Here is a 15624-nt window from a genome sequence, read left to right as displayed (position 1 = left end):
CCTGGAACACCTCACCCAGGAGGCGCCCAGGGGGCATCCTTGTCAGATGCCCGAACCACCTCAGCTGGCTCCTTTCAATGTGGAGCAGCAGCTGCTCTACTCTGAGCCCCTCCCGGATGGCTGAACTTCTCACCCTATCTCTAAGGGAGAGGCCAGCCACCCTTCGGAGGAAGCTCATTTCTGCCGCTTGTATCCGCGATCTCGTTCTTTTGGTCACTACCCACAGCTCGTAGCCATAGGTGAGGGTAGGGACGTAGATCGACCGGTAAATTGAGAGCTTCGCTTTTACACTCAGCTCCCTCTTCACCACGACGGACCGGTGCAGCGTCCGCATTACTGCAGCTGCAGCCCCAATCCGTCTGTCGATCTCCGGCTCCCTTCTCCCATCACTCGCGAACAAGACCCCGAGATACTTGAACTCCTCCACTTGGGGCAGGAACTCATCCCCGACCCGGAGTGGGCACTCCACCCTTTTCCGGCTGAGAACCATGGCCTCAGATTTGGAGGTGCTGATCCTCATTCCCGCTGCTTCACACTCGGCTGCGAACCGTTCCAGTGCGAGCTGGAGGCCCTCACCCGAAGACTTTTTTGTATTATACAAAAAATTTAAACTTGTAATTGTGCATTAACATGCTATACAACAACTGACATGCTGAAAAATTAGTTATTAATTTTGTTACACCGTACTTTAACAAATTTACCAGTTTGTCGTGGTTAAGAGAGAGCTGAGTGTAAAAGCGAAGCTCTCGATTACTTGTCGATCTATGTCCCTACCCTCAGCTATGGTCACGAGCTGTGGGTAGTCACCGAAAGAACGAGATCGCGGATACAAGCGGGGAAAATGAACTTCCTCCGAAGGGTGACTGGCCCAGTGAGAGGCGCGAGTAGTTTGGCCATCCAGGAGGGACTGAGAGTAGAGCCGCTGCTTCTCCACATCGAATGGAGCCAGTCGAGGTGGTTCAGGCATCTGACTAGGATGCCTCCTGGGTGAGGTGTTCTGGGCATGTCCCACAGGGTGCAGGCCCTGGGGCAGACCCAGCACATGCATGGAGAGATTATACCTCTCAGCTGCCCTGCGAACACCTTGTTATATCCCCGGACAAGCTGAAGGAGGTCTGGGCTTCTCTACTTAGGTTACTGCACCCGCAACCCGGGCCCGGACAAGTGAAAAAAAATGGATGGATGGATGAATTTTGTTACCCTTTTTGCAAGTAAGAGGAGAAAACAAATGCCAAACTGAGTAGCTAGTGCTAGCTTAGCTTGACTTTGCTAGAAAAACTAACATATTGTGACAAGCTAATACTTACTTATATTCCTACTATTGTATACTGATGAAAAGAAAGAGTTCTGTCCTAGCCTGTCACAGTATATATTTTAAATCTTATTTAATGCCTTAAAAAAATGTAATTTAGAAAAACAATGTGGACACAGCTGTGGGCGTGTGGTGCTCTGCAGCCACAAGATAAGATACAAATCAAACTAAGAAATCGTAAACTTTTTAAGCTAGTTAGCAGGTGGTTAGCTTGACTTAGCAGAAAGAATGGAAACAAGACCAAAGAGCCAGCCTCTGTAGAAAGATAACGCAATACAGAACTTTTATGTAATGTATGCAACATTTGTTAAATACATTTTTGATGAAAATTGAGGAAAAACAAAACGATATAGTGACAAGCAAATACTTATTTACGTACTTACTTTTATATACTGATGAAAAGAAAGTGTTTTGCCCTTTTGTACCACGTAACAAATTTTATACCTTGTTTAAGTCTAGGTGTGTTGCAGGCATAAGATAAGATACAAATACAACTCTCTATAAGAAAACTGAGCATATCAACATTTTAAAAGTAAAAAGTAGTAAAAAGTTAAAAGTAAAAAGTTTCAAGTGACCACATTTAGTTTAGTGGAAGCAGCTGGAAGATGCGTATGCTGATGTCACACAGACATGGACATGGTCTAATTCTGACCCTGCCACTCAGATGCTGAAATCGAGACTTATCAGGCCAGGCAACATTTTTTCTGATATGCTTTCTGCAGTTTCGGTGAGTCCACGTGAACTACAGGCACCGTGCCACTTCAAAGTCACTGAAATCACCTTTTCACAACAACATGTGTACCTAATGAATTGGCCATTGAGTGTATGTGTATCTACTGTTGTATAATTTAGCTTTGTTTATGAATTTAGATCTGCACTGTTCGTGAGGTCGGATCTGTGTACCACTTTGTGCTACTAGTTAAAGGACAGGGAGGGGAAAGCATGCACGTGCTCGTCTTTCAAAGGTCTGAGTGATTCTAAATCTGCACTGGTGGCATTTGTAGATTGAGCCTGGTATGCTTCTGTCAGTGGGTTAGTTCTTTCTCAGGCTTCTGCTGCCTTTCTTTTTAGGAACTGAGAGTGTGGGGTTCGGTAAAGGGTTTCTCTGCACTTGGGAAGATTGCTGGTAATGGTGGATGTGGGGGTAGCGGATAGTGTCTGATTGGGGTCAGCGGTACATGTGTGGAGCAGACACACTGGGCTCATCTCAAGGGAAATGCACCTTTGACATCATCGTAAAGAACAGCAGCCGTAAAAATAACAGGCGGTGAAAATAAACCTGAAAAAACAGGATGCATAATTCCTGAATGTAAAGGATGCATATTTTCTTCTGCATGACGGCCTCTTAAATGTTTGTGTTTGACAAATAGTCATGAAAACCACATGAAAACGGAGTACGGAAACACATACACACAAAAGTAATTAGACGCAGACATGCATCATGCCTACAGAAAAACTCATTCGTCTTACACACATGCACGCACACACAGAGGATTCTTTCCCAGACATTAGAGAAGCAGTTCTGAGAAAATTGGGCATGACTGTTTACATGAGAGGGGTCCAAGTTATTTTTACCATTTTTTTCTGGCAAATAGTTTGAAGTTTAGTGTTTAGAGCCTTGAAGAATATAAATAACATCATAAAGATCTTGACATGTGAAGTCGCAGGCTTATTGTGTGAGAAAATAGATGGTGACATTTCAAAGTTGGGGGTGGGGCGGGGGCTGGACGATGAGAAGTTCAGATATGGAGCTGTGTTTACATGCACTCAATGTTATTTTGAGGTCCACAGCTTTTTCATTGTGTTTTACTGCGAATCTTGAGAGTTTAAGTCATGCAGCTGTTTCTGAACATGAATTTTGCAACACAAGAGATCTCAACCTCCTGTCTCAGATCAGTTTTTTTTCACACTTTTCCAAAGTGCACAGCAAGAAGGGTGTGTTTGCGTGTTTGTGTGTGTGAGAGTGTGAACCAAGAAGGGCTGACTGAGGATTTCTAGCTGATAATTCCTCTGCCTTCCTCCCCCCTGACAACTGATTACAAGCAGGATGAAGTCTTTGTCAAATCACACGTCGCTTTATCTTCCCATATCCTACGTTCATATCTTCCTGCACCTGTGTGTGTGTGTGTGTGTGTGTGTGTGTGTGTGTGTGTGTGTGTGTGTGTGTTTATGTATATAAAAGAGAGACTTTGATGGAATCTTAATGTAATGTAACTGTGCCAGTTAACAAAGCTAACTTACCGCTAAATATGTACATCCATCTGTCCTCCAATTATTATTCCAGCTGTGCGTCCTTTGATGGAACTATTTTGAGCTAAATGCAGATAAGAACGTTATCTAAAAGAAGCAGTATGGCTGTATCTCAGACAGGCAGTCACCTTGTGCCCTTAAAGATTTCAGACCTCTGCTGATAACCCACCAGCAGCACCAGTCCTCCAGATACACTATCAGCCCTCAGAACTCTACTCACAGCCTCCAACAGTGAGGTAACATGATTCACGAAAGAAAATATGTGATGGTACTCAGTATCCAGATAATGTTAAAATCATGTGGGCTGAGCAGAATCAAACAGGGGGTTTTGTTGTTATTGCTGTAATTTTCTGTTTGGATCCGCTAAGTGCAAATAGAATATTTTTACTCCAGGGAAATCAAAGGAATAATACCTCAATTTTTGTGCATATTTGATAATGAAATTTAAAAAAAAAACACTAAACCCCAAAAGAGAGAATGCATTTATGTTTTAGTAATAAGTAACCAAGCGAGTGAGGTAAACAGAGAGGATGTTTTAAAATAAAACCAAGTAAAAGTTGCAAAAAACTGTAAACAGATCCATTTCTCTTAGAACCATCAGTCGCTTCAATCGACACCAGCAGAGTTTTTTTTTAATCTGTCAGGAATTGAAAGGAAGTCACTGATGTAGTCTGAGGTGATCTGGAAAGTGATTTGAAAATCAGAATAAATAATTTTGCCTCTAAGCAGTAGAGCTGCTTTCATTTTAATATTTGTGATCATTAGTTTGGTTGCAGCTGTGCAATCTTGATCTGTGGTTTGTTTCCACCGTGGATGTCATAATGCAATAATAAAGACAAATGTAAACAAAAAGTGTGGGTGAGTCTTCACTTTTGTTGTGTGAGAAGATGCTTTAAGTGTTATAAGGCTTTTGATGTTTAAATTTTGATGAATTTAAAGGATTCCAGACTCAAGATTGAAGGCTCTCTATGGTCATTACAAATAAAAACTTAAATAAGATAAATATACTGACACATTATAAATAAAAATACAATAATTAAACACAAGTTAGTAACATGTATTATCGAACAATACAACATTTGTAATTTATTTTATCAACTTTCCTTCTGACGATGCTGTCTGTGTTGAGCGCTCAGTGAATCTGCGTTCGACTACTCCGCCTAGGCTGCACTGTCGAGCGCAGATCCACTGAGCGTTCAACACAGACAGCATCATCAGAAGGAAGAGCGCAGGGCAAGCTAGCGAGACAGAAGTTAAGCTCTCCTTGCAACATGGCAAAGTGAACCTCCCCCACCCTCATTCAGATCTGGCGTTTGGAATTATTTTGGTTTTCATGTGATGTATGACCCTGAAGGTAAGCGCGTCATGGACTAAAGTAAAACAGTATGTTGGATGTGCCAGCAATGCTCAATTACATGGGTGGGAACTAGTGTGTTAGCGCAGTTAGCTCGTTAACGTGTTGGCCGTCTAGCCCCATGCACGGGGCGATCGGCGGTAGCTCGTTAACGGAGATTTGCCGTGTTGTGGCGTTAATGTCATTTCAACGAGATTAACGCTGACAGCACTAGCGGGAACACAACGAATATGACTGCACATTTACGCCGACATCATCCTAGTGCAAAGACAAGTGGAAGCAGACAAAAACAACAAGCAGCATGCTACAAACTTTACCCGAGTCATTTAGACAGCCGTTAGCACATGATTCTCCTTATGGGGACCTGATATGTTTAATATTGTGGCGAGCTCAGACAACGAGGAGACGGAGGTGTCGTTTGGTCTTGCTTCCCGTGAGCTAGCCAGGGAGCACAGCCGTTTATTGACATCTGCAGAAGAACACTGCCGCTAGCTAACTGCTCAGCGCGGCAACCGCACAGCAACAACAACAACAACACACAGGGCGCCCTCTGACCCCGGAAGGACACACCGTCGCAGCGAGAGGGCGTCACCCGTCACTATGGCAACATAAACAAAACATAACTGTACAAACAGAACCCCGAACAGCCCTGACCCGCTACAATATGCTGCTGAGAATATAGCCCAGAAGAAGCGTATAGTATAGCTTTTATTTTGGAAAGAGCCATTTCTCTGTAATAAACTCTCTTTTCCAAAGATGAGTGATTCCTCAATCAGATACAGGGCTCGCAAAATCGCCTGCCCGACGTCCCGGGGCTAGCGATTTTTCCAGTCGGGCTACCAAAATCTATCTCTGCCCTGCCCGTCGGGCTATTGTAGGAAGGAAAAATATATGTCAATGCTTTTGCATTCTTTCAGAAATGTAGCTGGGTAATTATGTCATTGGCATCGGTGAGCCACTGTCAATATGTGACATATTGAAATCGCGTTTGAATTTGCGCTTGTTTTTTGCTTTCACTTTGCAATCGTACGAACTGTGTATAGAGAGCGACAGCACTGATTGGTGAGTGATGATAATTTGCGCACCAATTCCTCTGACATCGTCTTATTAATCGTTAGCTTACTATGCAAACATGACAAGTGAAATCTCCCGCAGCAAGCTTAAACATGTGAGAGGTTGATCGCGCAGAGAATCGCTGAGCGTTATGTGTGTGTGTGTGTAAGAGCAGCAGGATATATATTTCAGTTCTGCTGAGCCAAATAAGACAGGTCAGGGTGAAGAAGTGACAGCCAAAGAAAAGCTTACCACAAAACGGAGAAGTTATGACAAATCAGACTATAAGGCAAAAAGAAAGTGCAGCTTTATGGTTTCATGGACAAAATAATTTCTGTGGCTGTGATATGATGAGCTAAATAACCAGGGCTGCACATAAGTGGTCCGCAGGTGCGCATTCGCTGTCAAAATAAAAAACACGCACAAGGGTTAGGGTTAAATTTAAAAACTGTACTTTTGAGTTAAAATATATATTTATAATTTTAATAAATGACAAATTAAAAAGGCATGAACATTTTTTTTTGTATCGAAAAAATATCGAACCGTGACACCAAAGTATCGAACCGAACTGTGAATTTTGTGTATCGTTGCACCCCTAATATATATATATATATATATATATATATATATATATATATATATATATATATATATATATATATATATATATATATATATAAGTGGTCCAGTCAAAGTCCGAGTCTCAATTCAACTTAAACACTGATATGAGTTTAAAGAGGGATGTGCATAAAGAAATGCCTGCCATAACTTTCAGGTTATTGCTACTAAATGTGGTTCTACAAGTTACTGAGTCATGGAATCTACTTAGTTTTTCATAGACCGCACAGAGTCTTGTGAAAACCTTCTTTTCCTCATGACTGTGCATGTACAAGATTGTAAACTAAAGGTTTTTACATGGAATTCCCCAACTATAAATTTCAGTCAACATGTTTGCACATGTACATGCTCACATAAAACTGTGAAAAAAACTCATCCTTTCAACCTTTCAATGAATATTCATTTTGTGAATAATGTTACAGAGATCCTCTGCCAAATAGCTATAAGCAAAAAAGAAAAGAAAAGAAAAACGTCTGTCAGATTTGCTAACCTCTCAACTGAAAGCAAAATGTTCCCATGATGAGAGAGTTCTAGAAAACAAATCTGCACCGCTTTGGCAAAATTCCAGCAACCAAACCCAAAACTGAAATTAATAAATGGGGGCTACACCAAATTAGTATATCCAGAGGTTCCTCCAAACAACATGTCACTATCCAGCCAAAAGTCTAGATTCCAAAACCCAAAGGCTGTGGTGACTGCCCCAGAGCTAACAGCTCAAACGCTCAATTTAGACATTTAGACATGTCACAACACTACTTGAATTTGAATACCTAAATTCGATTCATACCTATTAGTTATGATGGCAATTTCACAAACCAAATGCCATCAGGTAAAAAAAAAAAAGTCTGGCCATATCTTCTCTGCCCAAAAACTCAGACAAACACTGATGTAACCTTAGCCCCCGTCCTCAGACAGATACTTGTGGTGGATACTTCCACCAAAAAGCAGACAGAAACTGGCAGCCCTTTAGAAACGAAGGAAAAGTTTTGTCTTTACTAACATTCTCTGTCACACTAAAGATAAATCAAACACTGGTCGGTCTCTTCTTGAGCTCAGTCCTTTCAGCCTGCCAAATGGTTGCATGGTTTATACAAACTGAAATTTGGCTATTTTCATCAACAACAGATGGATTTGCGAACCAAAGGAAAATAGAGTCTAATGCTGCTCTCTTCCAAACTTCAACCAAATGTAGTTATTAAAGAAGTTAAGGAAACCAATCTAATCAAATGTAACGCACACATTACATTTATTGTTACATATATCTGCATGGTGCCCATCAAAAGTTGGATTACGGTGGTACATCAGTTGTCATTTACTTATCTAGGACATAAAATATTCTCAAATTCATCGTTAATAAATAATAACAATGTGTGCATACTTAATATACGTACTGTAAATCTATGTATGTCTAATTTTGTAACAGAACATTTTTTTAGTGGGTGTGGGTAAACAGCAGGAGTGGAGGGCAGTGGGTCTACGGCCTAAGAGGCCTTCCTTTTCCACCACCACAGCTCCTTCTTCGCTCCCACTACACTTTGCATTCCCAAACATCTAACTCACCACTGGAGCTTGCGTCATTGTGCCCTGACTCACTCACTAATGTGCATGCATATGCACAATGCACACACACACAGCAGAGCAATGGCAAATTACTGGGCCTAGTTTTCAGGATCTGGTGACCTGAAGCATTTCCTCTTTCCAACACAGCACCAAAAATCTAGGAAGTGTGTATCCAACACCGAGCCAAGGCCTTTGGAGTGTTTTTCTTTGGTTATAAATGTGTTGTCAGAGTGTCTGTACATCTCTTGCTCTCAGGGTAAAGTCAACAGCTGTGGAGGTCATTCATTAATCTACCATCCCTGGGCTGACATTTGTAAGAGGGCCCGGCTGCCTGTAACCGCTCACTATCTGTGATATCACAGAGCCAGCGATACAGCGGGAATAAGAAGAAGCTGTCTGCTTGGCTGCACCTTGGCCTCCTGCTTTTTCTGTCTCTTACCATCTCTTCTTCTTTTCATCACTATTTGTTACGCTGTCGGTCTGAGTTAGCCAGAAGAGCCATTTTCCACCCTGTCCAATGCTACTCAAGCTCTTTCGATCCAGGAAAAACAAAGAATGTGAAAACAAAAAAATGGAAGTGATGGACACTTTGAAAAACAGAGCCATTCTTAGAAAAGAGAAAAAGGGAAAACAAAACAAAATAGCCCCCGCTTTCACTTCTTTTTTAGATGCTTTTAAAACATATCAAGGATGACTACCTTGCCTTGGAATAGGCTTATTGAGCAGCACAAGTCAAATCAATCTGTGACCGCAGAACAAGGCCTTGGATCCCGTCCTTAAACTTCACTGCAGTATATTCATGTGTAGTTTTGTATTTTTTTTACTTTCACTTTTAGGTCGAAATGACTGAAACGTAGTCACATTCAAAGTATATGTAACCTAAACAGACACACAAATTATGCTGGTTATAGGTTTAACATCGATCATGTTATTGACAAATGGCTGTATTTTATTGAAAGCTAAATGAAAAGCTAATTTTTTCCATGCGCTTATACTTTTCTCTTGTCATTTCTTTTTCTTCCCATAACTGTTATAACTGTTCACAACTCCTTGAGCGTTTTTTTGCCAGTTTTCTTTAGGTTTCAGTAGGTATACAACCACAGATCAGCAAATTTCTTACTGTTTTTAGGGCAGATTTCCTACGAGAGTGTTAACTTTCATAAACTTGAGTGAATTTATGCAGATAAAAATGCAGTGCAGTTAGTTTCCACATAAAGTGGGGGAACGTGGTCTCACTACTATTTATCCGTCTTTACTTAACACTGAAAGCTTATGTTTGATTTGTTACAAATCAATAATGTCAGGAATTAAAATAGTCTCTCCATTGTTACACTATAGCAGGAAAAGTGGGGAAAGCACCATTCATTCCTCTGGTATACCTGTTTAGTTTCTCATTTATGCAAATATTCAATTGGCCAATCACATGGCAGCAAAGTAGCGCATTTTAGGAATTTGGGCACGGTAACGACAACCTGCCGAAGTTCTAACCAAGCATCAGATTAGAGAATAAAGGCAATTTGAGTGACTTTGAATATGGAATCAGTGATGATGCCAGTTGGACTGGTGTGAGTATTTCGAAAACTGTTGATGTACTGGGATTTTCTCACACAACCAGAGAACACTGAAACATCAGAGAACATCGAAAAAAAGAGAAAAAAAGAGGAAAAATCCAGTGGGCTGCAATTCTCTGGGTGAAAATGCCTCGTTGATGCCAGAGGTCAGGAGAGAATGGCCAGAGTCCATGAAGCTGATATGAAGGGAACACCGAGCCAAACAACCACTCATTACCACCAAGGTATGCAAAACAGCATCTCCGACTGCACAACACTGAACCCTGAAGCAGTAACAGGGAAAACCACACCACGAGTTCACACGTGCCCACCAATGTTAGGGAATAGAAGCTTGAAAAAATGTCGCTTGCTCTAATTTCAGAATTTGTTGTAAACAATATGAAACCATGGACCCATCCTGCCTTCTGTCAGCGGTTCAAGTTCACGATGGTGGTGTAATACTATCAGGGATATTTTGTTGGCACATTTTGTTACCTTGATATCAATGGGACTGTCACTTTATAACCAGTGTACCCATCTTCTGACAAGCCATGCCACAGAGATGAAATAATCTCAAACTGGTTTCTTGAACATGACAATAAATTCACTCTACTGAAATGGGCTTGACAGACCTTTGGGATGTGGTGTAATGGACAGAAGGCAAAAGGAGGTCCAACCTGATACTAAGAAGGTACACTAAATAAAGTGGTTTTATGCAATAATGATAAGGCTTGCCATAGTGTTTTCTACCTTCTTACTTATGTCCAATTTCATTTTTGTTTTTTCCCTTTGAATGCTGTTCTGACTCCCTTCTGACTCATAATTAATAGTTAAAACCAAATGAAGAGTTGAAGGAAAATACCACCCTGCTGGCCAGGACTGATGAGACTGGGACAGTCAAAGCTGGAGAGTCAAAGTGAAAGGATGCTAGAAAGTTAGTACAGAACCTACTGTGGATATTAAGGAGGTCAACTTTACTACTTTTTAAGCAGACAAGGACATGAACCTTTGATTTTACATTGAGTATATCTCCTTTTTGGAACTCACAAATCCATCCCTAACCCTTTTCGCCAATATGGACCTTTCTGCAATGACCAAACTGTCAGAACTCCACAAGCTAGAGATGACACCCATGTACGTAATACCCCAGTATCTTATCTGTTCAGAGAAAGTGCATAAAAGGATAAGAAATTTGTAACTCTTCCTTTTCCATCCTTCCAGTTGGCTCCAATGGGAGAGGTCTGACCTATCTCACACTCCTAGAGCACTAAAGGGACTCAGTGATCCTTTATCTGAGCATGAAAAACAATGAGTGGATTCCAGCAACTTCTTGGCCTGTCAGTGGAGGAGAATATTCCACAGATGGCTGATTGTGTTATGAAAATGAAATATTAACCTTTGGATAGAGTGATATACTTTGGTTTGTGATTTTCCTCTGCAACATTTCCGATGTTTTTAAGGAATATGATTTTATACTGGTAAACATCAAACGATCAAAACAACAGGCGTGCTACAGTGATGTAATGCAAGCGGCGTATTAAGGCCCAACGGGCAAAATCTATTACATGTGTTGCAACAAGTAAGAGCAGCAATTTTATGACACACTGGAAGAAACAAATTAGACGTTCTTCTCTGAAATAGTCAGCTGTCCTTTGACCACGGAGAACAAAAACAAATCGCTTTGACCTACACTTGGAAAATAAACGGTATCATTCACACTGCACGGCTCAAAAGTATAGCGCAATGACTCGCGTGGGTTCGACTTCTCTCCTGACTCATAATTAATGGTGAAAACCAAATGGAGAGGTGAGGGAAAATCCCGCCCCGTTGGCTGTGAGGGGTGAGACCGGGACAGTCAAAGCTGGAAGCTGGAGAGTCAAAGTGAGAGGACGCTGGAAAGTTAGGACAGAACCTACTGTGGATATTAACGAGGTCTTTACTTTACTGCTATTTTTAAGCGGACAAGGACATGAAACTTTAATTTTACATCGAGTATATCGCCTTTTTGGAACGCATCAATTCTGCGTCTTTACGCACGAGAGGAAAAAACAAATAAAACAACAACTTCGACATTTTTGGAAATCTGCTCATTGCAGGGATGTTCAAACGAGCCACATCATTCTGACAGGTAGGATAACTTTCTAGCATACTGTTGCGGGAGCGAAGAAAAACACACCGATTGCGCAAAGACTGTGCGCTAACAATGCACGAGCTCTATGTCATTTTTGATAACTTTCACAAAACAGGAAAGTCAGGAAGAGGAAAGTTACGCAGAGGCAGGATTTCAATTAAAGCCTCTGGCATTTTTTTACTTCTGTAAAGAAGTTGGCTGTAACACTGTGCCTTGTTTCTGAAACTGGAAGAAACTTAATTTATGTTCAGCGTCATTGTGAGGGGGCATTTCTGGATCATTTAAAGACCTTTATAAAAGTCTTTTCTTTTTTTAAGGAAAAGAAAGAAAGAATAATAAATGATGACATAAACACTCCCTAGACTCATTATTCAACTATAATGCCAAAAATGTAAGTACTTGAAGTAAGTGGTAGTGGATAGAACAAAAGAACGGGCAGTTTAGATCATCTGATTGTTTTCAGTTTCTTCATGAGACTGTGTTCTATTTAACCTGTAAGTGCCACTGCTGTCTTTGTCAGGACACTTGTCTGAAGGGATTTTTGTTCTGATGTACTTATTTGCTTAGTTGCATAGCTTTAAACTGGCAATACTTTCCTTTTTTCAATGCAGATTTGATGTTTCTATAGAATAATCTTCTTTAGTTCCCAAGCTCAGAGAAAACCGAGTAATTTTTAAACGTTATCTTTTAACTTTTCTTCACAGGCTCCTCAAAGGATGTGACTCTGCCAACTTGACCACCCTTGCCTCTGTGTCCAGTGCTGTGCCGCCCTCTGCTGTGTGACCGAGGAAGGTCAAGAAGGGCCAGGCAGTATGAGTAATCAAATAGAGGAGGGGATGAACCCTGTCATAGTCATCCACTACAACCACTCGGGAAAGTGGGAACGGCCCCGCGTCAGTGGGGCCTGTAAAATGGTGCTGCTGCTTCTCATCTGCGTGCTGATTGTTCTGGAGAACATTACAGTTCTCCTCGCCATCTGGAGGAATAAGCGCTTCCATAGCCGTATGTACTTTCTCATTGGAAACCTAGCGTTGTCAGACCTGCTGGCTGGGGTGGCTTACATGGTTAACATCTTTACCTCGGGACCCAAAACCTTCTTCTTGACACCACTGGAGTGGCTGGCCAGAGAAGGCAGCATGTTCGTAGCCCTCAGCGCTTCTACCTTCAGCCTGCTGGCCATTGGGATCGAGAGGCACATGACAATGGTGCGTCTGCGCCCCTGCGAGACAGCAGGTCGAGGTCGGCTTCTAGCACTGCTGGTAGCCTGCTGGCTTGTGTCGGTACTGCTGAGTGCTCTGCCCAGCCTGGGCTGGAACTGCCTAAACAATCTGCCTTCCTGCTCCACAGTGCTGCCGCTCTATGCTAAGAGTTATATTGCTTTCTGCATCAGTGTGTTCAGTGCCCTGTTGGTGGCCATCATTATACTCTACATCAGGATCTACCGTCTGGTGACCTCCAGTAGCCGCAGGGTGAGCAGCCGGCCTTCAGAGCGTTCGTTGGCCTTGCTTCGTACGGTGGTTATTGTGCTTGGGGTTTTTGTCATGTGCTGGTCTCCCTTGTTTCTCCTGCTCCTGCTGGATGTTGGTTGCAGTCCAGATAAGTGCCCTGTTCTCTACCAGGTGGACTGGTTCATTGCCCTTGCTGTACTCAACTCTGCCCTTAACCCCCTCATATATACTCTGTCCAGCAGAGAAATGAGAAGCGCATTTTTCCGGTTGCTGTGCTGTTGTCAGACCAGCATGGAGCACACTGGGACTCCTGCAGTGGGCAACCCCAACCTAGGGACAATCATCCCCACAGGAGAAAACAGCAAGACAAGTTTTGGTGGAGGAGGGGGGAGCGGGGATGGGAAGTCTACAATGAATAGAGGGAAGGTTCCCACACCTGTGAACTTAGACAACAAGCACGGAGATCCCTCCGCCACTGCCGTGCCCCATCCTTCAGGGCCAGCAGACCTGCTTTCAGCTGTACTTGTGAAGGCGGGAGCGCTGCCAGCCCTCAACAAGTTTTAAATGGAAAAGCCTAAATGAGGTGTTACAGTTACACAGAAACAGACTGGTCTGATATAATCCTGCTACCAGCCACTTTTTGCTTGTACAGTGTCGTTTGGGAAGCATGGCTTAGATGAAGTAATGATAAATACATTCAGAAATTCATTTGGAACCAAATGCATCTGATTCTGAATCATAGTACAAAGGAACTCTTAAAGCCACTATTTACAGGAACTCAGATGTCTTTTCCAACACTAAACTTGCTCGAATACAGCGTCGGAGACTTACTTGGATTTAGAAATTTTTGACATTGAATTCATATTGACTGGGGATGCCGTAAAGCATGATTTACTCTTTTAGTGTTTTGTCTGTCATTGAGTTGTTGTTTTTTTCTTGTCATTTTAAGCAAAATGATCAAATTCTTGCACTTTTCTTTTTTTTGCATGTACTATACGCAGGAAATCTTCAAACACCTGCATTTTTCATTACTTGACTTGATAGACTATTTATTTTCTGTGAGAACATTTGCCACCTTAATGCTACACAGCAGTGTTTTATTTTTTGTTTGTTTTTTGCTTTGTGTGCATGAAACCCATCATGGTACTAGGACTTTACTGTTCACTTTATTATTGATTATTTGCAATGCACTGTGAGAGAAACCTATTCTATAAGTTTAGTGCCAGACTAGCAGCCTCATCAGGCTGTGATGTGCATAATTACAAACCAAAAACAACAAAAAACCTGTTGGTTGAAGGAAAAATGACACTGCTAGTAGTTGATTCTTACCACTAGTGGGCAACATAGTAAAGTATGCCCTGATGGTAGTGCTGCAGGAGGTGGTGTTAATTTGTGGGATTCAACTCATGGACATTTCAGGTTCAGGTCAACAGAAGCTACACTGTGAGCAAAATCGGCCTGGCTAATAGCGACAATCATGAAAATTTTAGGGTCTCATCAGCACATCTACAAACCACTTGCCCATCAACTAACCACTAGTAAATACGAGTGTTGGATGTGAATTATTTAAAAGTTGTAGACTGTAAATGACATTTATGCTGAGGGTGATGTATTGCCTGATACGTTAAATAGCAAATAAAATTCTATTCGCTTTTATCCGATTTTCATGCGTCATTTTGTTTTATGGAATCAGGGGCTCGTTCCGAATCCCCTTCCTCTCTTTTCGTCTGTCCCTGTGATCGCCAGCTGCATAAATTTGCTAAAGAATAGTCATAAAACCCGATGATAAAAACCTTTTGCCAAATGAATGGCAGATTCTACTACTATCAATCCTTCATAAGATCCTTATTGAAGCCTAAGCCGTGAATTCCACACATTTATTAATGTGCGGTATAATTTGCCGTTGGTTTATTAATTGCTTTTCACAGAGAAGAGAAGAAATGTCATCAGATTTAACCTGCTGCACTCATTTAATACCCTAATGGGAGCACGTTCCTGCTATCTTACACGCCTACACATGCAGACATGGGTCAGACGCTAATGAATAATGCAAAAAAAAATCTTCATCCTTATTATGACTTGATCTTTCCAGTCAGTGAGGTCATTTGCCGATAAAAGGCATACTACTTGTGGCTACTGTGGAAAAACAGTCTGGGTGTTGTATGAATTCTATGAAAATCATTTAGGATGTTTCTTTAACAAAAAAAGAGTGATACCTGTGTGAATGATTTGATTGGCAGAGTATAACAGATAATAATCAGATGTGTAAGCAGCATATTTTCTAGACGTTGATAACTAAAGACAAGGAAAGAATTTGTTTGTTTTTGTCCTAAAATACTGCTGCACTA

General features: G+C 41.6%; 1 protein-coding gene across 1 annotated transcript; it reads left to right on the top strand.

Moving 5' to 3' along the window:
• The first annotated feature begins 11315 nt into the window (after positions 1–11315).
• s1pr3a (sphingosine-1-phosphate receptor 3a) lies at positions 11316–14932 on the top strand. The gene is made up of 2 exons (XM_085448384.1): positions 11316–11825; positions 12533–14932. The coding sequence occupies exon 2, from the start codon at positions 12641–12643 to the stop codon at positions 13838–13840; it is 1200 nt and encodes a 399-aa protein (XP_085304510.1). The 5' UTR covers positions 11316–11825; positions 12533–12640; the 3' UTR covers positions 13841–14932.
• Positions 14933–15624: the final 692 nt, after the last annotated feature.

Source organism: Copadichromis virginalis, linkage group LG23 (assembly GCF_057382275.1).
Source record: "Copadichromis virginalis isolate Kocher_CV1m ecotype Utaka linkage group LG23, C_Virginalis_male_GT1.1, whole genome shotgun sequence".
Classification (NCBI taxonomy): domain Eukaryota; kingdom Metazoa; phylum Chordata; class Actinopteri; order Cichliformes; family Cichlidae; genus Copadichromis; species Copadichromis virginalis.
The sequence above is the reverse complement of the archived record's forward strand: the minus strand, read 5'-3'. Positions and strand labels throughout refer to the sequence as shown.

What these genes read in the sequence shown, in the direction of transcription:
- s1pr3a (XM_085448384.1), top strand. Translation starts at nt 12,641, where the DNA reads ATGAGTAATCAAATAGAGGAGGGGATGAACCCTGTCATAGTCATCCAC.